The sequence below is a fragment of the Melanotaenia boesemani genome, chromosome 7 (assembly GCF_017639745.1).
Source record: "Melanotaenia boesemani isolate fMelBoe1 chromosome 7, fMelBoe1.pri, whole genome shotgun sequence".
NCBI lineage: Eukaryota > Metazoa > Chordata > Actinopteri > Atheriniformes > Melanotaeniidae > Melanotaenia > Melanotaenia boesemani.
The window spans coordinates 1,151,252-1,173,902 of record NC_055688.1 but is presented as its reverse complement, the minus strand read 5'-3'; the positions used below and the strand labels follow the sequence as shown (position 1 = coordinate 1,173,902).

The 22,651-nt window shown below is 49.6% G+C and overlaps 1 protein-coding gene across 2 annotated transcripts in view; it reads right to left on the bottom strand.

Annotated features, from left to right (window-relative positions):
* Positions 1 to 22,651, bottom strand: part of abca1b (ATP-binding cassette, sub-family A (ABC1), member 1B) — a 55,038-nt gene continuing 32,387 nt past the window's right edge. Inside the window, exons 16-49 of one of the 2 annotated variants that reach the window (XM_041990020.1) lie at positions 20,105 to 20,326; positions 19,818 to 20,022; positions 19,584 to 19,697; positions 19,292 to 19,466; positions 18,691 to 18,822; positions 18,319 to 18,596; positions 18,019 to 18,239; positions 17,828 to 17,903; positions 17,496 to 17,746; positions 17,367 to 17,418; positions 17,153 to 17,278; positions 16,855 to 17,003; positions 16,657 to 16,781; positions 16,225 to 16,323; positions 15,816 to 16,005; positions 13,875 to 13,969; positions 13,758 to 13,790; positions 13,572 to 13,677; positions 13,389 to 13,463; positions 13,046 to 13,215; positions 8,999 to 9,176; positions 8,815 to 8,930; positions 7,425 to 7,569; positions 7,233 to 7,356; positions 6,732 to 6,861; positions 6,471 to 6,597; positions 6,328 to 6,390; positions 6,127 to 6,233; positions 5,411 to 5,552; positions 5,195 to 5,329; positions 2,967 to 3,070; positions 1,642 to 1,734; positions 1,322 to 1,565; positions 1 to 852 (exon numbers count right to left, since the gene is read on the bottom strand). In XM_041990020.1, coding sequence (XP_041845954.1) covers positions 700 to 852; positions 1,322 to 1,565; positions 1,642 to 1,734; positions 2,967 to 3,070; positions 5,195 to 5,329; positions 5,411 to 5,552; positions 6,127 to 6,233; positions 6,328 to 6,390; positions 6,471 to 6,597; positions 6,732 to 6,861; positions 7,233 to 7,356; positions 7,425 to 7,569; positions 8,815 to 8,930; positions 8,999 to 9,176; positions 13,046 to 13,215; positions 13,389 to 13,463; positions 13,572 to 13,677; positions 13,758 to 13,790; positions 13,875 to 13,969; positions 15,816 to 16,005; positions 16,225 to 16,323; positions 16,657 to 16,781; positions 16,855 to 17,003; positions 17,153 to 17,278; positions 17,367 to 17,418; positions 17,496 to 17,746; positions 17,828 to 17,903; positions 18,019 to 18,239; positions 18,319 to 18,596; positions 18,691 to 18,822; positions 19,292 to 19,466; positions 19,584 to 19,697; positions 19,818 to 20,022; positions 20,105 to 20,326 — 4,755 coding nt within the window. In that variant the 3' untranslated portion in view covers positions 1 to 699. The remainder of the gene's footprint in view (positions 853 to 1,321; positions 1,566 to 1,641; positions 1,735 to 2,966; positions 3,071 to 5,194; positions 5,330 to 5,410; positions 5,553 to 6,126; positions 6,234 to 6,327; positions 6,391 to 6,470; positions 6,598 to 6,731; positions 6,862 to 7,232; positions 7,357 to 7,424; positions 7,570 to 8,814; positions 8,931 to 8,998; positions 9,177 to 13,045; positions 13,216 to 13,388; positions 13,464 to 13,571; positions 13,678 to 13,757; positions 13,791 to 13,874; positions 13,970 to 15,815; positions 16,006 to 16,224; positions 16,324 to 16,656; positions 16,782 to 16,854; positions 17,004 to 17,152; positions 17,279 to 17,366; positions 17,419 to 17,495; positions 17,747 to 17,827; positions 17,904 to 18,018; positions 18,240 to 18,318; positions 18,597 to 18,690; positions 18,823 to 19,291; positions 19,467 to 19,583; positions 19,698 to 19,817; positions 20,023 to 20,104; positions 20,327 to 22,651) is intronic. The other variant, XM_041990021.1, reaches the window with a different exon arrangement.

The window sequence follows — 22,651 nt, the reverse complement described above, 5'->3', positions numbered from 1 at the left end:
CAGATTTTGTTTGTTTATTCTGCTTGTTGGGCTGTAACAGCTTCTCTTCCATCAGCAGCACAACAAAGAAGATGATGAGAAAAAGGTTGATTCAGTGCAAACAAACTGATGCTCGAACACTTAAAGTGCTGCAGAGGACGACCACCGATCAATGATCCGATCAATCAACGATCCCATCGATCAATACTGTAGTGTGCTTCCAGGAGCTGATGAGGTATTTAACCATTTCACACCCAGACTAACAGATCTGCTCCTTTATCATCTGTTCATAAAAAACAACTAGAAAATCAATCACGTCTTTGTATCGAGCACTCTGATTGGTTGTTCAACACTACAATGAAACATCATGGACCCCAAAATAAAAACAAGTTACAGGTTTGTGCTGCAGCTACAAATATAAATAAGTCCAACCGAACGGATCCAGAACTGGTGATTTGCAGTCGAGCCCTCGGCCGTTTGGAATGATTTGGATTCTTCATCGCTGACGACACTCGTCTTCGTTCAGCTTCAATTACGAGGCTCTAAGAGCTCTGACAACGGTCAAGTTTTTAACTCAGAGGAAATCACTTGCATTGACTGGCATCAGGCAGCAGGTGGCTCCGCCCACCACCTTTTTCAAGTCAGTGTGACATCACAGCAGGTAGGAGGGGCTGTCCTCCCTGCCGCTGGACAAGTCCAGGCCAAAGATGTCACACAAGGTCACATGACGCTCTCCCCGGGCCCACCCCCTCCCTCGGTGGCCCTGCAGGTGGAGCTTAGCATTGGCATGTCGATGGCGATGTCTTTCCGCCTCACTGACATGTCTTTGGACAGATAGTCGTCACTCTGGTCCTTCGCAAAGTTCACAAAAACCTGAAACCACAAACAGCATCAGTCAGTTTCTGTTTTCTCATCAGCTACCTCCTCCCCCACCTGATGGTAGGAAGTTATCCTCTCGTCAAGGTGAGGTTCAACAGTTGGTGTGTAAAGTTCAGAGTGACTAACAGCTCGATCCAACACTGGAATCACTGGTCAGAGTAAACCCTGCGTGTTGCTGCCTTGTTAAGTTGCCTGGTACCCATTTAAATTTGGGTGGTGATTTATCCTGAAATTCACTCAGTTGTCTGAATACATCGTTTATTTGGGGAAACTGGAGGTTATAATAGACCTGATGACTTAACCATGCTTGCAGAGTAAAGTCCTCCTGCTTTGGTTCTGGTTAAACTGGTGTGAACACGGGCCGTTTCGCCAAAAAGCACTGAGGTTTTGAGACTCCAGAACGGAGCCAGAACCAGAACTGTGTGAGATCCCTGTGAGAGGAGCTCAGGTTGTGTTGTGGTACCTGGTCCAGTGTGGTCTGAGTGACGGAGTAGTCTTCGATCCGGAGCGTGTCCTTGTTCTTGGCGAGGATGGAGAAGATGTGGGCGAGCGAGGTGAGCGAGGACGGCAGCTGGTACTGCAGCATGTTCCGGTGGCTCTCCTTCAGGCTGCTGCCGCTCAGCTCGCTCTCTATGAACTTCATGACAGGAACCAGGTCTGGGTCGGGCCCCGCAACCCGTAGGATGATAGTGTAGCCGTCACCGAACCTGATGCACAAACACACTGTCACACTTACAGAAGTAGGCGTGGCCTACAGACTGAGGCTGTGTGTGTGAGTGTTACCTGTTCTTCAGGTGTTGGACGCTGCCGAGACACCTGAACCTGCCGTTCACCATGATGGCCATCCTGGTACACAGGGCTTCACATTCCTCCATACTGTGACACAAACACACACAGCGGGACATCACACACCTGTGTGACAGGTAACCATGACAGCTCCACGAATCAGGTCTAACTGAGCTTCAGTCTCCAGTTCAGAGAAAATCTTTACCCCAACTTAGAAACCACGATGAAAATCTATCATCACTGGAGCTCCGATACCTGAAAAAAGCGAACACTACTGCTAAGCAGAGAGATGCATCATGGGAAAAAACTGCTGCCGAGTCAAAGTTGGAATCCATTGAACATTTCACCAGATTGAAACTGTGGGTGTGGTGGACAGGAGAAAACTTTGTCTTCATGTTCAGTCCCACTGAGGAAAAACACAACTACACAACTGAAAATAAAGGAGAGCATACAGGGCGGCGTGGTTCAGGGGGCAGAGCGGTCGTCCTACAGCCTGAGGGTTGCCGGTTCGATCCTCAGCCTGTCGAGCTCGTGTCGAGGTGTCCCTGAGCAAGACCCTGAACCCCAGATTGGTCCTGGTGGGTCGTGGTTAGGTCATGTGAATGTGTGTGTGTGTGTGTGTGTGTGTGTGTGTGAGTGTGTGTGAATGTGTGTGTGTGTGTGTACCATATTCAGAAAGCTAAGACAGACTGGCTGATTTACACAGTGAGTATTCAGTGACATCCAGGATTTAAAAGCAGTGATGGAATAGTACAACAAAAAATCCCTCAGCATGTGTTTGGTGTGGTCCTGGTGCGGTCCTGGTGTGGTCCTGGTGTGATGATGCCGGGTTCAGATACCAGCTGTCACTGAACCAGAGCATTTACTTTAACTCCACAATCTTCTGTCTTGTCTCAACTGGACCTACCTTTTTGTGTTGAATGGACACTAGTCATAGGGTACACACAGAAATGGGTATGTAGGTGCATGTAAGTAGTATATTTGTGTGTGTATATGTGTACAGGTTCTCCTGTACTTGTATATGCATAGTTGAATGTGTACGGTCATGTGAAACATTTCATTTCATTCGTTGCACTAAGCCTCCTCCTCCCTCCCTTTTTAAAGTCTTTTTATAGTCCTAAAAAAACAACCCATTAGAAATAAAGTAAAAAAAGTACCACTGGATGAGAAATTTATCAGAAAATGATAGGATCTGTTCGAGGTCTGACCCAGGGTAGGACTTTCTGGTCTCTTTTTGGAACCGAAAACCCAGAGTTCCCCTCAACTCATAAACCAAACACAGCAGACACTTCCTGCCCTCGTGTCCGTCTCAGGTGACTCACCTGTGCGAGGTGAGGACGACGGAGCGGCCCTCCTTGATGACGCTGGTGATGCAGTTCCAGAGGGCCCGGCGGGCCTTGGGGTCCATGCCGGTGGTGGGCTCGTCCTGTAACGAGGAGGACAGCCAGGTTCAGGTTGGCCCACAGGTGGAGCAGGAAGCAGAGCGAGAAGGTGAGGAGGAGAGGGAGGAGGGGCATCCTAACACGCATGAAACTCTTCTTCTGTGGTGCCCTGCAGCCTGTCTGTCTTCTCTGTGCTCAGTAACCTGCAGCAGCTCCTTGTAATCCCCCGTTACACAACAACCCCCCTCCTCCCAAATCCTGCTTAACTGCTCTCCGATTGGCTGTAAGGCGTCTGCTGCTGTTGTGTAACACATCGACCACGGACGGAGCAGGAGGAGGGACAAGCTACCATCCAGCTGCTGGGCCAGCGGCTCATTTGCATATTACTGTTGAACTGAACAGACACCAAACATAAACGAGTGAAAGCAGAATGAACCTGAACCAGAGCAAACGAACAGGAAGTTACATGTTGATCCTGAATCAGGTGGTTTTATCCACCTGGTGACATCACAGCAGCTGGATCCGCGGTGTTCTGGATCTCTAAGGGCGGGGATTTACTTGCTGTGAACGCAAGCATACAGGTAAACACTCTGCTATGGAAGCACGGTGCGGCAAAAACGCTCAGTACGGTAGGTCACCACAAGGGGGCGCACACGGACTTAGAGAAAAAGTCAGTCTACAGTCACGCTGTATTTCTGGGTCATAAATCCCGAAAACACTTCCGGTTTGTTGCCAACTGTTAAGGCATGAGTGTTTAATAAGTGCAACAGGTAAATGGTACAGATGCCGGTGGGTGCGGTCTGAGAGACGGTCTTTTACCGCCACAGTGTTTACCTCAGACCTGTTGTGGTCACGCTCTTGTTAGCATGAGCGCCTCTAGCGTTCAAGAGGCCTACGTGCCAAACGCACTCTAGGAATGCGTGGCAGCCAGGATATATTCCAGTTCCTGGTAGGAAAACTAGAAACGTACATCTGGATCTTCTGCTCAGACTTTCCAGAACTTCCTAACGCTCCGGAATGCTGAAAGAGGACGAGGAGGGTTATAAGGGACAAGCTCATAAAAACTCAGACGTTCACTGTGAACTCGGTTCTAAACATTTTGTGACCCAGTTCAGTTTAATCTGTAGACTGGAGTCCGGACAGAACCCTGGACTGGACTCTAAACGGGACTGAACCGGTTTTAGTGTAATGCTGCTGGATGTTGGCGTCTCTCTGGTCCAACAGCATCTCCAGAACAACAGAGAACTGAACGCTGGCTCCTAACCAGGAGATACTCGACTCTGGTCAGGAGGGCGACTGAGGATATGGTGACACTGCAGCTCTGATGCATATCAGATTTTTTAATGACAACAGCACAAACAGGATTTTGAAAAATCGGATCCAGGCCACATTTAAAGGTATCTGACCAGGGTTGAAGCGATCTCAGTCTGAACGGTAATACCGCATTTCATCCGAATTTCACGTCACAAAAGTGCGACAAATGGAAGGGAAACGCAACAACACTGAATTATGTTAACAATGGTGCCCTCATTTTTATCTGTCTCCTCTGATTCATTAATTGTGCAGAATTTCGTTGGTTCTGACTGCAAGTATACTGATACACAAACACGTGAAGCATCCGTATTTACTCCTGTGAATGTTTTTCTCCGAGCACATGGCCCTTCCAGGCCACCTCCATCGCAGTCCACACTGACATGTGAACAACCCCGCAACGTAGCCCAAGATCTGCAGCTTATGGCCAGAACAGTTCCTGTCATCATCTCCACAATGATGGACGGTTCCAGACACTCTTCTCTCCGTTCACCAGGACAACAAATGTCCTGGTGAAGTCAAGCAGAAAGACCCACAGACTGCTGGAAATGTCTGGAAACTACAAGCAAATGAAAGCTGCTGCTCAGGAATAAACTAAGGAGAACATTGTGGTCAGATGGTGTAAAAAAGGGTCTCATCGTGTTTTCTTTGTTGAAATGATGGATGGAGGAATCCACGGAAAAGACGACCGATGTGGGTCGTCCGAACTCAGCCAGCACACTCTTCTTCTTAGAATAATGTATAAAATTTGATTTAATGTTTGGAATTCCACTGATTCTCTGGATTTTTCTAGCTCACTTCAGAGAAATAAAAGAGGAGGAAAAGGAAAAAGCAGAGGAGGAGGAAGAGGATCTCACCAGGAAGACGACCGACGGCGCTCCGATCAGAGCCATGGCCGTGGACAGCTTCCTCATGTTCCCCCCGCTGTAACTTCCGGCTCTTTTATCGGCGTACTTCAACAGACTCAGTTTCCTGATTCCCCACTCTGCCACCTGTCAATCAAACAGCAGTAAACCCGACCGACCCAGTCCATCCCGGTACAGAGAGGTGTTGTGTATGTTTGTGTGACTCACGTCGCACACTTCCTTCTCGGGGACGCCTCGGAGGACGGCGTACAGCTCCAGGTGTTCTCTTCCTGTCAGCAGCTCATTGATGGCGTCAAACTGCGGACAGTAACCCATGTTTTGATGGACCTCGTCAATCTCTCTAAGGATGCTGAGAGACAGACACACAAGCATCAGGACCAGAACATACTGAATAGCAGCAGCTTCAAAGCCCAACAAAAACTGGACCTGATCATCAGCAGAACAAGAACATGATGAGGACGCAGCAGTTCTGGAAGATGTTCCAACATCAGCCCTCCTGTGGGACTGCAACAGTCCTGCAGTGTCCAGAACCACAGGTTGAAAACCTCCAGCAGCTCTGAACTTTAATTCCTGCTGATTGAAGGATGGAGCTTAATAATGAGCTTAACCCCAACCTCTGGACCGGTGAGAAAGTTCCTGTCTAACATGAGCATGGGGACTTTGGCCACACCTCCAATGAGGGGACGTCTGTCATTACGGAGACCTCAGAGAGAGAAGCTGTCCTGAAGACCTGGACCAGATTAAAACTGGCTCCCCTGGTCTGTAGGGTTCACTGTGGAGGGTGCTTTCTGGTTCAGATCAAACAACTTGATGTGTTTTCAGGGTTTTTCCCTGAGCTGCCAGTGAAACACAGAACCAGAACCACAAGACATGTCCAGGTTCTGTCCACCCGGCTGCCCTCAGGTCAGATTTGGAGCACTCACCTCTTTCCAGCCAGGAAGGCCTCCCCGCTGGTCACCAAGGTGTCACCCGTCAACATCTTAAAGGTGGTGGTCTTCCCGGCTCCGTTCACACCGAGCAGGCCAAAACACTAACCGCACACACACACACACACACACAGGTTGTTAATCATTTAGAGCTTTATCTCCTCCACTCACGTTTCATCTTCCTGGAGTCTAACTCACCTCTCCAGGTGGAATCCCGACACACAGACGGTCCACAGCTGGTTTCTGCTTCCTCTTAAACACCTGCAGGACACAGTTCAGCTACCATAAGACCCAGTACACCCACTACTACCCCCAACCCCCCCAGTGTAAAACCCGCCCACCTTGGTGAGCTGCCGGAGCTCCAGGATGTCTCCGTGTCCGAGACTGTGGACAATTCTCTGCCTCTCTCGGGCCACATCCTCATCTTCCTCACCCACAGCTCCCAGTTTGGTGAGTTTACTGACAGGCCTGTGCAAGCACGTACGCACGCACACACACACACACACACTCATTAACATAAACTCATCTAGGTGAATTAAAAGCAGGTAGAAAAAAAGAGAGGAAAAATAAGAAAAGCTACGAAAGAACTGGTTTGGACCTACCTGGGTTTGATGCAGAACCGGTACTGAATGAGGACAGTGATGATGAAGAAGACCACTCCCTCCACAGCCATGGCGAGCAGGTTTTTTCCCACCATGTCCCACTCCAGAGGGGAGCGGAACCGGTTCTCACCTGCAACACAACAGTCATGAAACTACTTGTTCAAAGGTTCTGATCCCAAAGTTTCCACACCCACTTCAGAATTTAGCAAACTGAACGGTGTGAAAGTGTGTGGGCGGAGCCACAAAGAAAGCCGTCATGAAAGTATGTGGACTCTTCTGTAAACTGTGCCAGAACTAGAACCTGTTAGGATTCAGTTTAAGAGGAAAACGTTCACAGGATGAGGTGTGTGCGTGGTCTCACACACTTTTATTTTTTGTCAGAATTTGTGACTCCACCCTCTTCCTGTGTGAAAGCTGTTTTTTTTTTACACCTGAGGTTCCAGGTTCTGGTTCAGAGACTCCATGTGAGCTACAGAACCAAACACTACGTTGTGGGCTTACCAAATCTCTCAAGGGCATCAGCCATGGCCTGGTTCTTCACCATGTCGATGAGTCCCCGACCCAGACAGAAGTGAGGGAAGATGAGGAGGACGTTCTTCAGGATGTCATTGATGCCGCCGATCTCCTGCAGAAAACACAAGTTAAAGACCTGCTTGTATTCAGCAGTGTTCCGGCTGCTTGGCAGGAACTCACGTGGTCTCCAAAAAGCTCCATGACGAAGGTGGAGATGCTGCCGTTGATCCCGATGAGGATGTTGACACTGGTGAGAACAACGTACGCTGTGCTGGGGATTTTGAAGAAGAAGGAGGCTGGATACATGAGTGGCGTGATGGACCAGCTGGAGACACAGAGACATGGAGACAGCAGCTTTCTGTCAGGAAACAAACTGACACGGAACCAGAGGTACCACCACTGTACTTCAGAGTGATTAGAATTGGTGCAGCGTAAGATGGTGTAGCAGGATGTAGTAGGGTGTAGCAGGGTGTAGGAGGATGTAGCAGGGTGTAGTAGGGTGTAGCAGGATGTAGTAGGGTGTAGCAGGGTGTAGGAGGGTGTAGTAGGGTGTAGCAGGATGTAGTAGGGTGTAGCAGGGTGTAGTAGGGTGTAGCAGGGTGGAGTAGGATGTAGTAGGGTGTAGCAGGGTGGAGTAGGATGTAGTAGGGTGTAGTAGGGTGTAGCAGGGTGGAGGAGGATGTAGCAGGGTGTAGTAGGGTGTAGCAGGATGTAGTAGGGTATAGCAGGGTGGAGGAGGATGTAGTAGGGTGTAGCAGGGTGGAGTAGGATGTAGTAGGGTGTAGCAGGGTGGAGTAGGGTGTAGCAGGGTGTAGGAGGATGTAGCAGGGTGTAGTAGGGTGTAGCAGGGTGTAGGAGGATGTAGCAGGGTGTAGTAGGGTGTAGCAGGATGTAGTAGGGTGTAGCAGGGTGTAGGAGGATGTAGCAGGGTGTAGTAGGGTGTAGCAGGATGTAGTAGGGTATAGCAGGGTGGAGGAGGATGTAGTAGGGTGTAGCAGGGTGTAGGAGGATGTAGCAGGGTGTAGCAGGGTGGAGTAGGATGTAGTAGGGTGTAGTAGGGTGTAGCAGGGTGGAGTAGGATGTAGTAGGGTGTAGTAGGGTGTAGCAGGGTGGAGGAGGATGTAGCAGGGTGTAGTAGGGTGTAGCAGGATGTAGTAGGGTATAGCAGGGTGGAGGAGGATGTAGTAGGGTGTAGCAGGGTGGAGTAGGATGTAGTAGGGTGTAGCAGGGTGGAGTAGGGTGTAGCAGGGTGTAGGAGGATGTAGCAGGGTGTAGTAGGGTGTAGCAGGGTGTAGGAGGATGTAGCAGGGTGTAGTAGGGTGTAGCAGGATGTAGTAGGGTGTAGCAGGGTGTAGGAGGATGTAGCAGGGTGTAGTAGGGTGTAGCAGGATGTAGTAGGGTATAGCAGGGTGGAGGAGGATGTAGTAGGGTGTAGCAGGGTGTAGGAGGATGTAGCAGGGTGTAGCAGGGTGGAGTAGGATGTAGTAGGGTGTAGTAGAGTGTAGCAGGGTGGAGTAGGATGTAGTAGGGTGTAGTAGGGTGTAGCAGGGTGGAGTAGGGAGTATCTGACCCGTAGAGTAGCAGCAGCAGGGCAAGCGTCGGCAGGTTGGTGGAGGAGACGTAGGCTTTTTGTTGGAAACAGATGAAGATGAGGATGACGAGTGTTGCTGGGACGAAGTAGTTACACTGCAGAGACACACAAGCATTAACAACACACACACACACTGTGATATGGGGCTTGGTTCGAACCTCACCATGTCCCAGATGAAGTTGGCCACCCAGTAGAGCAGCGGCTGCACGCCGCTGATGAACTGCATGTGTTTGGCTTTACTGACTCGCTCCTGGATGAGGAAGACCACAAAGCTCGCAGGGACGAAGGACATGGCGAAGATGACGCAGATCGACACCAGGACGTCCACTGAGGTGGTTACCCTGGAAACGGAGAGGAAAAGGAACAGTGGTGACACCTGAGGTCCAAAATATCCAGTGTAACGATGTCTCCTACATGTGGGAGTGGATCAGGTGTGTGTGGATCAGGTGTGTGTGGATCAGGTGTGTGTGTGGATCAGGTGTGTGTGGATCAGGTGTGTGTGTGGATCAGGTGTGTGTGGATCAGGTGTGTGTGGATCAGGTGTGTGTGTGGATCAGGTGCGTGTGGATCAGGTGTGTGTGGATCAGGTGTGTGTGTGGATCAGGTGTGTGTGGATCAGGTGTGTGTGGATCAGGTGTGTGTGTGGATCAGGTGCGTGTGGATCAGGTGTGTGTGGATCAGGTGCGTGTGGATCAGGTGTGTGTGTGGATCAGGTGTGTGTGGATCAGGTGTGTGTGTGGATCAGGTGTGTGTGGATCAGGTGTGTGTGTGGATCAGGTGCGTGTGGATCAGGTGTGTGTGGATCAGGTGTGTGTGTGGATCAGGTGTGTGTGGATCAGGTGTGTGTGGATCAGGTGCGTGTGGATCAGGTGTGTGTGTGGATCAGGTGTGTGTGTGGATCAGGTGTTTGTGTGGATCAGGTGTGTGTGTGGATCAGGTGTGTGTGGATCGGGTGCGTGTGGATCAGATGTGTGTGGATCAGGTGTGTGTGTGGATCAGGTGTGTGTGTGGATCAGATGTGTGTGGATCAGGTGTGTGTGTGGATCAGGTGCGTGTGGATCAGGTGCGTGTGGATCAGGTGTGTGTGGATCAGGTGTGTGTGTGGATCAGGTGTGTGTGTGGATCAGGTGTGTGTGGATCAGGTGTGTGTGTGGATCAGGTGTGTGTGTGGATCAGGTGCGTGTGGATCAGGTGCGTGTGGATCAGGTGTGTGTGGATCAGATGTGTGTGGATCAGGTGTGTGTGTGGATCAGGTGCGTGTGGATCAGGTGCGTGTGGATCAGGTGCGTGTGGATCAGGTGTGTGTGTGTGTGTGTGGATCAGGTGCGTGTGGATCAGGTGTGTGTGTGGATCAGGTGTTTGTGTGGATCAGGTGTGTGTGTGGATCAGGTGTGTGTGGATCGGGTGTGTGTGTGGATCAGGTGTGTGTGTGGATCAGGTGTGTGTGGATCAGGTGTGTGTGTGGATCAGGTGTGTGTGTGGATCAGGTGTTTGTGTGGATCAGGTGTGTGTGTGGATCAGGTGTGTGTGGATCGGGTGCGTGTGGATCAGATGTGTGTGGATCAGGTGCGTGTGTGGATCAGGTGTGTGTGGATCAGGTGTGTGTGTGGATCAGGTGTGTGTGTGGATCAGGTGTGTGTGGATCAGGTGTGTGTGGATCAGGTGTGTGTGTGGATCAGGTGCGTGTGGATCAGGTGTGTGTGTGGATCAGGTGCGTGTGTGGATCAGGTGTGTGTGGATCAGGTGTGTGTGGATCAGGTGTGTGTGTGGATCAGGTGCGTGTGGATCAGGTGTGTGTGGATCAGGTGTGTGTGTGGATCAGGTGTGTGTGGATCAGGTGTGTGTGGATCAGGTGTGTGTGTGGATCAGGTGTGTGTGGATCAGGTGTGTGTGTGGATCAGGTGTGTGTGGATCAGGTGTGTGTGGATCAGGTGTGTGTGTGGATCAGGTGCGTGTGGATCAGGTGTGTGTGGATCAGGTGTGTGTGTGGATCAGGTGTGTGTGGATCAGGTGTGTGTGGATCAGGTGTGTGTGTGGATCAGGTGCGTGTGGATCAGGTGTGTGTGGATCAGGTGCGTGTGGATCAGGTGTGTGTGTGGATCAGGTGTGTGTGGATCAGGTGTGTGTGTGGATCAGGTGTGTGTGGATCAGGTGTGTGTGTGGATCAGGTGCGTGTGGATCAGGTGTGTGTGGATCAGGTGTGTGTGTGGATCAGGTGTGTGTGGATCAGGTGTGTGTGGATCAGGTGCGTGTGGATCAGGTGTGTGTGTGGATCAGGTGTGTGTGTGGATCAGGTGTTTGTGTGGATCAGGTGTGTGTGTGGATCAGGTGTGTGTGGATCGGGTGCGTGTGGATCAGGTGTGTGTGTGGATCAGGTGTGTGTGTGGATCAGGTGTTTGTGTGGATCAGGTGTGTGTGTGGATCAGGTGTGTGTGGATCGGGTGCGTGTGGATCAGATGTGTGTGGATCAGGTGCGTGTGTGGATCAGGTGTGTGTGGATCAGGTGTGTGTGTAGATCAGGTGTGTGTGTGGATCAGATGTGTGTGGATCAGGTGTGTGTGTGGATCAGGTGTGTGTGTGGATCAGGTGCGTGTGTGGATCAGGTGTGTGTGTGGATCAGGTGTGTGTGGATCAGGTGTGTGTGTGGATCAGGTGTGTGTGTGGATCAGGTGTGTGTGTGGATCAGGTGTTTGTGTGGATCAGGTGTTTGTGTGGATCAGGTGTGTGTGTGGATCAGGTGTGTGTGGATCGGGTGCGTGTGGATCAGATGTGTGTGGATCAGGTGCGTGTGTGGATCAGGTGTGTGTGGATCAGGTGTGTGTGTGGATCAGGTGTGTGTGTGGATCAGGTGTGTGTGGATCAGGTGTGTGTGGATCAGGTGTGTGTGTGGATCAGGTGCGTGTGGATCAGGTGTGTGTGTGGATCAGGTGCGTGTGTGGATCAGGTGTGTGTGGATCAGGTGTGTGTGGATCAGGTGTGTGTGTGGATCAGGTGCGTGTGGATCAGGTGTGTGTGGATCAGGTGTGTGTGTGGATCAGGTGTGTGTGGATCAGGTGTGTGTGGATCAGGTGCGTGTGGATCAGGTGTGTGTGTGGATCAGGTGTTTGTGTGGATCAGGTGTGTGTGTGGATCAGGTGTGTGTGGATCAGGTGTGTGTGTGGATCAGGTGCGTGTGGATCAGATGTGTGTGGATCAGGTGTGTGTGTGGATCAGGTGTGTGTGTGGATCAGATGTGTGTGGATCAGGTGTGTGTGTGGATCAGGTGTGTGTGTGGATCAGGTGCGTGTGGATCAGGTGCGTGTGGATCAGGTGTGTGTGTGGATCAGGTGTGTGTGTGGATCAGATGTGTGTGGATCAGATGTGTGTGTGGATCAGGTGTGTGTGTGGATCAGGTGCGTGTGGATCAGGTGCGTGTGGATCAGGTGTGTGTGTGGATCAGGTGTGTGTGTGGATCAGATGTGTGTGGATCAGGTGTGTGTGTGGATCAGATGTGTGTGGATCAGGTGTGTGTGTGGATCAGGTGCGTGTGGATCAGGTGTGTGTGTGGATCAGGTGTGTGTGTGGATCAGGTGTGTGTGTGGATCAGGTGCGTGTGGATCAGATGTGTGTGGATCAGGTGTGTGTGTGGATCAGGTGCGTGTGGATCAGGTGCGTGTGGATCAGGTGTGTGTGTGGATCAGGTGCGTGTGGATCAGGTGTGTGTGTGGATCAGGTGTTTGTGTGGATCAGGTGCGTGTGGATCAGGTGCGTGTGGATCAGTTGTGTGTGTGGATCAGGTGTGTGTGTGGATCAGGTGCGTGTGGATCAGGTGTGTGTGTGGATCAGGTGCGTGTGGATCAGGTGTGTGTGTGGATCAGGTGTTTGTGTGGATCAGGTGTGTGTGGATCGGGTGCGTGTGGATCAGATGTGTGTGGATCAGGTGTGTGTGTGGATCAGGTGCGTGTGTGGATCAGGTGTGTGTGTGGATCAGGTGTGTGTGGATCAGGTGTGTGTGTGGATCAGGTGTGTGTGTGGATCAGGTGTTTGTGTGGATCAGGTGTGTGTGTGGATCAGGTGTGTGTGGATCGGGTGCGTGTGGATCAGATGTGTGTGGATCAGGTGCGTGTGTGGATCAGGTGTGTGTGTGGATCAGGTGTGTGTGGATCAGGTGTGTGTGTGGATCAGGTGTGTGTGTGGATCAGGTGTGTGTGTGGATCAGGTGTGTACTTACAGGGCGACCTGGGACAGCTGCTCCTTGGTCAGGTTGAGCGGGTGGTTGTGGGCGATGATGCCGTAGCTGCTGGGGTCGGCGTCTCCGGGTAGGGTGGCTCTCAGGATGCCGTTGTTCATCACGTTGATGAAGGCCGGCACGCTGTGCCAGCCTTTGTTGTTGAACCAGATCTGAAGAGACCAAGTTCATGAACAAGTCAGGACCAGTAACTCACCTGTTCAGGTACCTGCTGAACCACCTGCCTCGTCTCTGCTTTCATTTCAGATGTGTGGGGGTTAGGCAGGTAAATTAAGGTGTTTTCTGACTGAACCAACAGGTGGGTTTACCTGCTGTGTTTACTCACCTTGACGTTGTTTTTGGTGTCCAGGCCGTTGATGAAGCTGGACAGGCTGTCCAGGAAGCGGTCGGCAGCAGCTCCCTGTAGGAAACAAACTCCAGATTAAAGCACACTTCAAGGGTCTGTTCGGATTTTCTGATCCAGCTCGGTTCTGTGACCCAGACACAAAGCCGACCTTCTTTCACTCACCTTCTGTAATTCAAAGATCTTTCGGACTCTCTCAATGGCATCATCAATCTCATTGGCTGGTGGGAGGACTTGTGTGCTCCGGGCGCCCAATGAGAAGCCTCCGTACCTGCAGATGGGACAGAACACCTGAGCATGTTGGAGCACTGAGAGACGAACTGATGCTGTGAGATAAATCCAGATTCTGACCTGAATTCATTCACCCAGACTTTATTCTTCAGGCTGTGAAGACAAACAGAAACCTTTACATCACCTTCCTCAGGTGGGGTTTCTCAGGTAAGTGCAGGTGAGTCCTGTGCGTCTCACCTCTTTCCGATGATCTCAGCATAAGTCTTCACCAGGTAGTCAGAGACGTTTCTTCCCGTCAGGTTCTGCAGCGTGTCGGAGGCACTGAGCTTCATCTAAAGAAACAGGTGCTACTGAATCAGTTCGGTTCTACGGATGCGGTTCGATCAGAACTTAATCTAGAACTCACAGGATGACAGGAGGCTGTTTAAGCTCAGACTGTTTTGGGTTTTGAGTTTCACCTCCAGCCTGATTCAGAAGTCGGACCCTTTCTGGCTGAGGTGGTTCCCAAACTGAAGGTTTGCTGTTATTGGGACTTGAATCGAGCCAGCCTGCCATCCAAAATGTTTACGAACCTGGGTCCAAATACATAAAGAGCGGAGGACCAGCGGCGCCGTAGCGTGACGAGCTGGGAAGGCCTCGCTGGGTGGAACAGGGCTGGGAGTGAAGAGAGGCTGGCATCAGCTTCCAGCTGATACCATACCAGCCATCGTGTCTGGTCTCAGTGATGCATTTCATTCACTGTTTTCATTTCATTCTTTTGCTTTCCTCAACCTCAACATTGTTTTATTAATTCATTGTTAATTATACAAAGTTCTTTATAAATAATTACATTAATAATATAATTATTACTACTATAGTCCATCCACCCATCCACCCTCCATCCATCCACCCTCCATCCTCCATCCATCCATCCATCCTCCATCCATCCATCCATCCATCCATCCATCCATCCATCCATCCACCCTCCATCCATCCATCCATCATCCATCCACCCTCCATCCTCCATCCACCCTCCATCCATCCACCCTCCATCCTCCATCCATCCATCATCCATCCATCATCCATCCATCCATCCATCCACCCTCCATCCATCCATCCATCCATCCATCCATCCATCCACCCTCCATCCATCCATCCATCCATCCATCCTACATCCACCCATCCATCCATCCATCCATCCTCCATCCATCCATCTACAGTGTAGTATACTGTCTCCTGGGTGTGACACAAAAATGGTCTTATCTTCCTTTTTTATATAAGGTTTCATGTACTTTTTATATATAGATGTAGGTGTCTTTTAAAGAACTGAATCTTTTTGTGACTCTCTGAACAACCAGTTCCTTTGTGTATCCACACAAATTCTAATGGCAAATACATTTCTTGAATCAGGAATTAACAGTTTAAGAATAGTTTTTTTTAAGGTTTGTACCTTGATTCTGAACCCTTCACTATGTTTTCCCCATACCAGGATATTCCTCGAACAGACCACTGACCAAGAAGAAAAAGAAGCAGGAGGAAGAGGAAGAAGAGGAAAGTCTGGCTCACTGATTGGCCAGGACTGAAACATCTCATTCACTGCAAGTAAACACTGAGTTGATGCGGTCTCTGGGCTTCTGTGTTTTCTTTGGTGTTTAAGTCTAATGTGGTTTTCACCAGAACCTGTCCAGCCGAGTTGCAGCTAGACATCCATCCTGTTGCTCTGCAACACGTTTTCCATCACTTCCTGTCTGTGGTTCACTGGATGGACTGTTTGCTTTCACTCTAAGCAAATCACACCACTTGCAAGTGAACCGCGACCCCTGGTTCACAGTAGAACCAGAGGTCAATTCTTTGGTCCACAGCAATGTGAGAATGTGCATTCACACTGCTTCAAACCAAAGTACTATCCGTGGAAGCAGACCAAGGTTTACTTAAACCGGACCAAACGGTGCCAGAATGCAGCCTAAAAGTGTTCACATCAGAGTTAACCAGCCAGATGACAGGCTTCCTCTAAGAAGCAACAGCTCTGATCTGGAACAAGAACTGGTTCAAACTGGTCTGAAAGGGTTAGCAACTATCAGCTGATTTACCAGGTCTGATCACTAAGCTCGGACTTCATCTAAAGGCTGGTTCTGATGAGCAACAACAGGCTGTAACATGTTCCAGTTTCATGAAGTGATAACTCTCAGGTGGTCTGACCTCAGGTGGAGGCAGGCCTCCAGCTCCAGCAGGACATTCTGGCAGCATCCTCTTCTTCCCATCACAGGTGCAGAAACAGGCTGGAGACGGGTCGTCCATGGTCCAGTTTCTGGAGCTGAACAGCTGCTGGACGCTTTCAGGGACCTCAGGGGTGTGCCAGTCCTCGTCCCCCATCGTACAGAGGGCCTCTCTAAGGAGGAGGAGGGAGAGTCAAAGAAAGAAAAGAAAAATCACAACCCATCCATCCATCATCCAGCCATCGTCCATCCATCCATCATCCATCATCCATCATCCATCATCCATCTATCCATCAACCCATCCATCCATCCATCATCCATCCATCCATCAATCATTCATCATCCATCCAACCAGAACCTCAGTGAAGAGGAGGAAGAGTTTAGGTTCTTACAGGATGGAATGTCCGTCCATGCAGCGACTCCCGAGGCCTGGAGGGTCCAACAGAGCATTTAATAACTTCTGCATGTTGGCATCTCCAGGAGCGTCATCACTGATGCGACAAACACTGAGTTAGGACTGTGGAAGTGACCTACATACCTCGATTACAATTTATATGCTATTGTTTTTGTATCCTTTTATTTTTAGCGCTCATAGCTAACTGGAAGTTCTTTTTGCAAATATTTTCATCAGAGAAGAGCAGATGTTAATTTTAAAATAAGTGGAAGCGTCACACAGTTTTACTATAAAAGGTAATTTAATGAATATTTTAAATTTATTAAAGAGAAATCATTTAAACAATTGACATGATAAAGATTACGTCGACTGTTGGTTCTGATTGTCGCTTTAGATAAATTTTTGATTAATTGCCCAGACAGGTACATACCTGATGAAGGTGACCTGGTCCTCATACATCCAGGGCTGCAGCTCTAGACTGGGATACTTTCCAAATGGGGGCACAATCAGACTGAAGACCAGGGCGATGCAGACGAACACGGCAGGAAGAACGATCTGAAAACACACTAAGTTTTCCAAGTTGCCTTTGCAGAGATAGTGCGATGAGAACGGTGTGTGGTGGGCATACCTGAGCGAAGAAGCCCTTCCTGGAGCGCCGTGCGTACAGAAAACGTTTCCACATCAGAGCCACAAACTGCTGCCTCTTCAGGCTCCACCCCTGCACCTGGTACAAGCCTTTACCTTCTGTGCAGTTCAGCCAGTCGGTCTCCCTGCAGTCTGATAGGACGCACAGGTCACATGACCAAACACCATCACATCCTCACACACCTCAGAGTCTCAGGTAAAACCAAAATCCTAATACAACATTACAGCCAAATACTGTTGTGTCATTGTGTCCAGGTGTGTGTGTCTGAGTGTGCATGTACCAGGGTCTCCATCAGAGTCGTTGCAGTTGTCGTTGTCATCCTCTGTTAACGGTTTCAGACAGCTCTGATGCTCTCCTCCACCAAACGCGTGCGTCCTCCTCCTCCTCTGAACAGGAAGTGTGCCATCTGAACCAACACACACACACAGATGGTACAGACTTGATTTTAGACTCTTTTTGAAGGATGTCACAGTCTGAGGTCACTTCCTGCTCACCTGACGGCATCTCAGTGTCGACTCCGTTATCTTCAGCAACTTTTAGGAAAATCTAGAAAAGCCATAAAGTTGTTGAAAAGTTTTAAGAATCTCACATTTAAAAACAGAAAACAGCTGATTGTGTCCCACCTCCTCCAGCGTAGTGTCGGACACGCCGTAGCTGGAGATGCCAAGCTCAGCCAGTTTCAGGTCCAGGTCTTTGAAGAGCTCCACAAAGGCTCCGTCCTTGGCAGCGCTGTATGGCAGGACGTAGGTCAGCTCATGTCCCAGGTCCTCCACCAGACGGGCGGCGGGGACATGGCGCAGGATCAGGCTGGACACCAGAGACGGGTCCGGCGGGACGAAGGGGGCGGTGCAGATGGATGCCGAGGGGCCGTTCTCTGAGGACACAGAAACAAGACGAGAATCAGCTCCACCTGAAGGTGAAGGAATTCAACGCTGTGCAGGAACAGAGAGCTCACCGATGGTGGCTGCCTCACTTTCATGTTCGCTGCCGAGTCCCGCGTCGCTGCTGCTGACAGAGGCGCCGTCCTCGTCCTGAAACAGAGAACCAGGGTCAGGTTCTACTGCACAGTACAGATACGGTCCACAGACCACCACTGGACCAGAATCACAACTGTGTGGGTCAGAATCTGGGCTGTGTGGATCAGACCTTCTTGCTGAAGGAGACAGTGCTGGAAGAGTTCCTGCAGGAGCTGAGCGATGGTTCCGGGTCTTTTTTCACCAGAGTCAGGTAGTAGCCCGTCCCCAGCTGGTTTTTCAGGTACAGAGAGGAGCCCACACAGCACAGCTTCCCATGAGAGATGATGGCGATGCGGTCACCCAGCATATCGGCTTCATCCATGTGGTGCGTGGACAGGATGATGGTCCGACCTGATGGGACAGCAGAAGGTAAACCTGAAGTCCAGCTGGAGACTAAAAACCAAAAACCTGACCAATCAGAGAGCCTCACCCTGTCGGTACTTCAGCAGCAGGTCCCAGATTCCTCTGCGGGCGTAGGGGTCGACGCCGGCCGTGGGCTCATCCAGGATCACCACCTTGGAGCCGCCAACAAAGGCCAGAGCCACGGACAACTTCCTCTGCATGCCGCCAGACAGAGTGCTGGTTCTGGATCTGCGTTTGTGAGGCAACCCTGTGTCCATCAGGATGTGCTCAATCTCCCCTTTCACCTGCTCCTCCGTCAGACCTTTGAGACGGGCATAAAACCATATGTGCTCCTCCACTGTTAGCCTGCAGGGGGCGCAACAGACAAGGTCAAATGACAGCAGGGACACAAGACACTGGAAACCAGATCAGAGGTGAATGGAGACAATGGAGTACTCACATGCTGAAGAGGACATTGTGTTGAGGACAGACACCGAGACTCTGTCTGATGCTGCTCAGCTCCGTCCGGATGTCTTTGCCCAGGATGTAAGCAGTGCCAGAGGTGGGAGGGAACAAGCCGGTCAAGATGGACCTGCAGAGCCGAGATGGGTCAATGTCTGGAATCTGGACCAGTTTGTACCAGGACCTGTATCTGAACCTGAACCTGAACAGGGCTCTAGAAAGTCACCGTGAATTTGTTGAGTGTGACTAACAAGAGAAACTTGGTAGCAGGTTGAGCACACAGCGGTGTCTGTGTCTTAATCTGCCACAATTTAAAATTAAATTTTAATTATTAGTTTATTAGTTTAGTGAAGCTATCACTTTAAATTCATTTTCCTACATGTGTTTTTCTACATAACATTGTTGTAATGATCATGTCAACATTTTCACTTCAAACAGAGATAAAAATATTTCCCTAAACTTCCTTTTTATTAACAATAATTTGAATAACCATCATTGTATAAGGGGATCAAAACGCAGCCCTTACAGTGTGTTAGAACGTGGTATCGAACGGGGTCTGCAGCAGGCGGTAATGGTCCTGAATCAGCACAGCTACTCACATGGTGGTGGTTTTTCCAGCTCCGTTGTGTCCCAGGAAAGATGTGATTTGTCCTTCGTAGAATCCAAGCGTCAGTCCGTCCACCGCCAACTTCTTACCGTGTCTGTAAACCTTCACCAGGTTCTCAATGTAGACTCCTGGCTCCAGGTGAGCTGGTTCCTCCTCCATACACACCGCTGCAAACAGGTGCACACCGTACAAACCTGCTCAGCAAGACTGCTCATCTGTGTTTGATCTTTATGGGTGGAGCTAGAGCACCACCCTATGGTCTGCTGTGGTCACGGCATTCTCACCTGAAGCGTTTCCTTTGCGGTTCAGAGGGACTTTGTTGGACTTTCCCTCCTTCTCTCCAAACCAGTAGGACTTGGTGAAGGGGAAGTACCAGGGCCGAGGGATCCCGTACTGACCTAAGGACCAACAGGACTCATTCAGACATCCAAACCCCAGACCCAGTCTATGACCAGGACTCACTGCTCTCTCCTGCTGACCAGAAGCTGCAGAAACCAACTCAGGAGATAAAAGCTCACCTGGAAACACAGCCTCGAGGTACCAGGTGAGGACTCCATACAGGAAGGAGTCAAAGTACATCATGAGGATAGTGGTACGGAGGCTGAATTCGTCTTCCTGAAGAGGGCTGGACACCAGGTTCTTCCACTGGATACCGACTCCTTGCTCCTCAAACAGAGAGAAGTACTCGCAGCCAAACCCAAATGCCACAGGAGACAGGAGGCTCTGCGGGGCAGAAGGACATGTGACCCACTCAGGCCAATCACAGCACCAGAACAACAAGGTGATAAAATCTGAGGCAGCTCACAGCAAAGACTTTGGCTCCGTAGCCAATGTAGTCGGACCAGGCGATGCACAGCACGTAGGGCAGGTAGAGGGTGAAGTAGATGATTCCTCCACAGGCGGCGGCCAGGTTGGCCCGGGCGAACGCTGTGCTGATGAGGAAACACTGCATGATGGTGACCACGGCGTAGGATGCCAGGAAGAGGAAGATAACCCCGGGGTCACTGTAAGGCAGCAGGTTTCCCTTCTGTAAAGGACACAGGGACAGGGGTACATCTTCATCACTGACCACAGGACATTGATGTGGACCGGGATCAGATCTGAACCCATCAGAACTCCAGAAAGGTTGGAATTATTTCAGAACAAGGGAAAACTCTCTCCTGTTTTTTATGAAGAAGGCAGGTAAAGAGACGGTGAATTATGAAGACACGCTGCTGCTGCTGTACAGGCTCAGATCCAAGCCGTACCTGGACAAACGCATCGAGTCCAGTTACCCACCCACCCGCTCCATCCTGTTTCTGGCTCTGAGCAGCAACAGAAGCAACAAATGTTCAAGTTCTGTTCGTTCCAGGTGAAAACATCTGTATGAGCTTCCTGTTCAGAGTCAGAACCAAACTGTTCTCTGGATGAAGGCTGGGACACGAACACGAGTTTCTGGATTAAAAACATCCAATCATCCTCACATAGGTCAAATCTGAAGACTGCAGACTGCATCAAGAGTTTTCAATCTCATATCAAGATTAACACAAAATTAACTTGGTCTGTTTCCGACCATGAAAGGGGATTTGCTGCCCCTGGATTCTGGTCCCGAATCAGCATCAGGTTAGAGGCTGATACAGGCTGGGAGGTGTGTTGGGGTCAGTGTTGTTTTCATCAATGGTGACGAATTTATTTTGTTGAACCTTTTTTTCAAGAGGATAACGAGACGGTGACGAGCTAAAAATGGCTCTGATGATGAAAACATGACGAGACGTTTGTGAGATTTCATAGACGAGATGAAAATGTTCCAGGGCTGATTGTCCGACATTAAAAACACGACATTTCTGCTTCCTGCGAGCGCGACCTGTCAGTCAGCAATGCTGCGGCACCTTGGCCACGCCCACCACCTGACGTGCATTTCATTCATTCGTATGTTAACCTTTCCCGTTTTCCTCTTCTGACCGTGGTTGGAAGACACGGGGATCCTTCTTCTCCAGGGCTGAAGCAGCTTTCTCTTCGGGGTGAACTCCCTCCTCTACACGCGTTAACGGGGTGAAACAAGGAAGAAAGGCAGCGGCTGGCCTGCGAAACGGCTTTATTACAAGACCTCTTTCATACTTTTGCACCACTTCTCCGCTCTCTTCACTCCCGATGCACGTTTCCCTCCACGTGCACGTCCACTCACACACACACTGAGCTGGCTGAACCACACACACAGCAGGTAGACACATCCCATAACACACAGAGGAATCATGGCGGCAGCGTGGATGAAGGGGTTTGGTGGAAGCGAGGAAACGATATATTTTAACTTGAATCCATCATCATTTCTCTGGCAGACCAGGTCACGTTGAGCATGTGTTCCTCATCCTTTGCTCATATTTTGGACATGTGTGTGTTCAGGGTGGAGTTTTACACTTCAGAAAAGTCTCAGAAATAAAGCCACAGTTACCAAAGTCAGGATGTTGTTCTCTTTGCTTTTTAGGAGAAACTAATTCCAGTATTTGCTGGATAGAAACCTTCGAAGTCTAAAAACATTCCTTTTAATTAATGATGAAAATAACCAAACAACAAGCTCACAATGTGTTGCTGTATGTTGAACTTATAGATCTGATATTTTCTCGTGTGACATGTTTGTATGATGAAGTCGGGCATCTGTTCATGAAAAAAGGTGAAATATAGAAATAAAAGTTTCTGTCCAGCAGCAGTTAAGTAACACGGCAGCATTTCATCCCTGTTGATGGTAAAGTCTCGGCTAAGCTTCAGTCTGGTAAAGGATCTGGTTATTATGTAAAAGCATTAAGGTTAACTTGTTTTATTAATTACTTGTTATAACCTGCTAACCTTGATTCCACTTTAATACGTATTACTGACCTAAATTCATTTGTTAAAATCTAATACTTTCTTTGACTAAAACTATCAAACTTAGACACGACTAAAACGTGACTAAAACTAATAAACATTTTCGTCCTGAAGACTAAAACTGCCAAAAACAACCCTGGGTGGGGGTCACCAGGTTGAGCGGGTGGCTTTCATTAAGGATAAAAACTGCTGCTCCCTGATTGTTCAGCCCAGTCCAGGTCCAGACTCACTCAGCAGAACCAAATCCTGGTTGCTAACTGTTAGGTCCTGCTAGTTCAGCCTGGGAAGCAGCCCAGCTAACGTCTTCATGGATTTTGTTAGCATCTCATTTCCTCTTTCCCTCATAACACGTTAAATATTCGAGCAGTCCCACCCTGCAGAAGTCTTTTCTCTCCGTACAGAAACATTTTTATGGTTTATAAAATCACTAAAACACCAGCACACCTGTTTTTTAACTGTGTCTGATGTTTATGTTGTTTTAACTGCCAATAAACATGGAAACCAGACTATATGA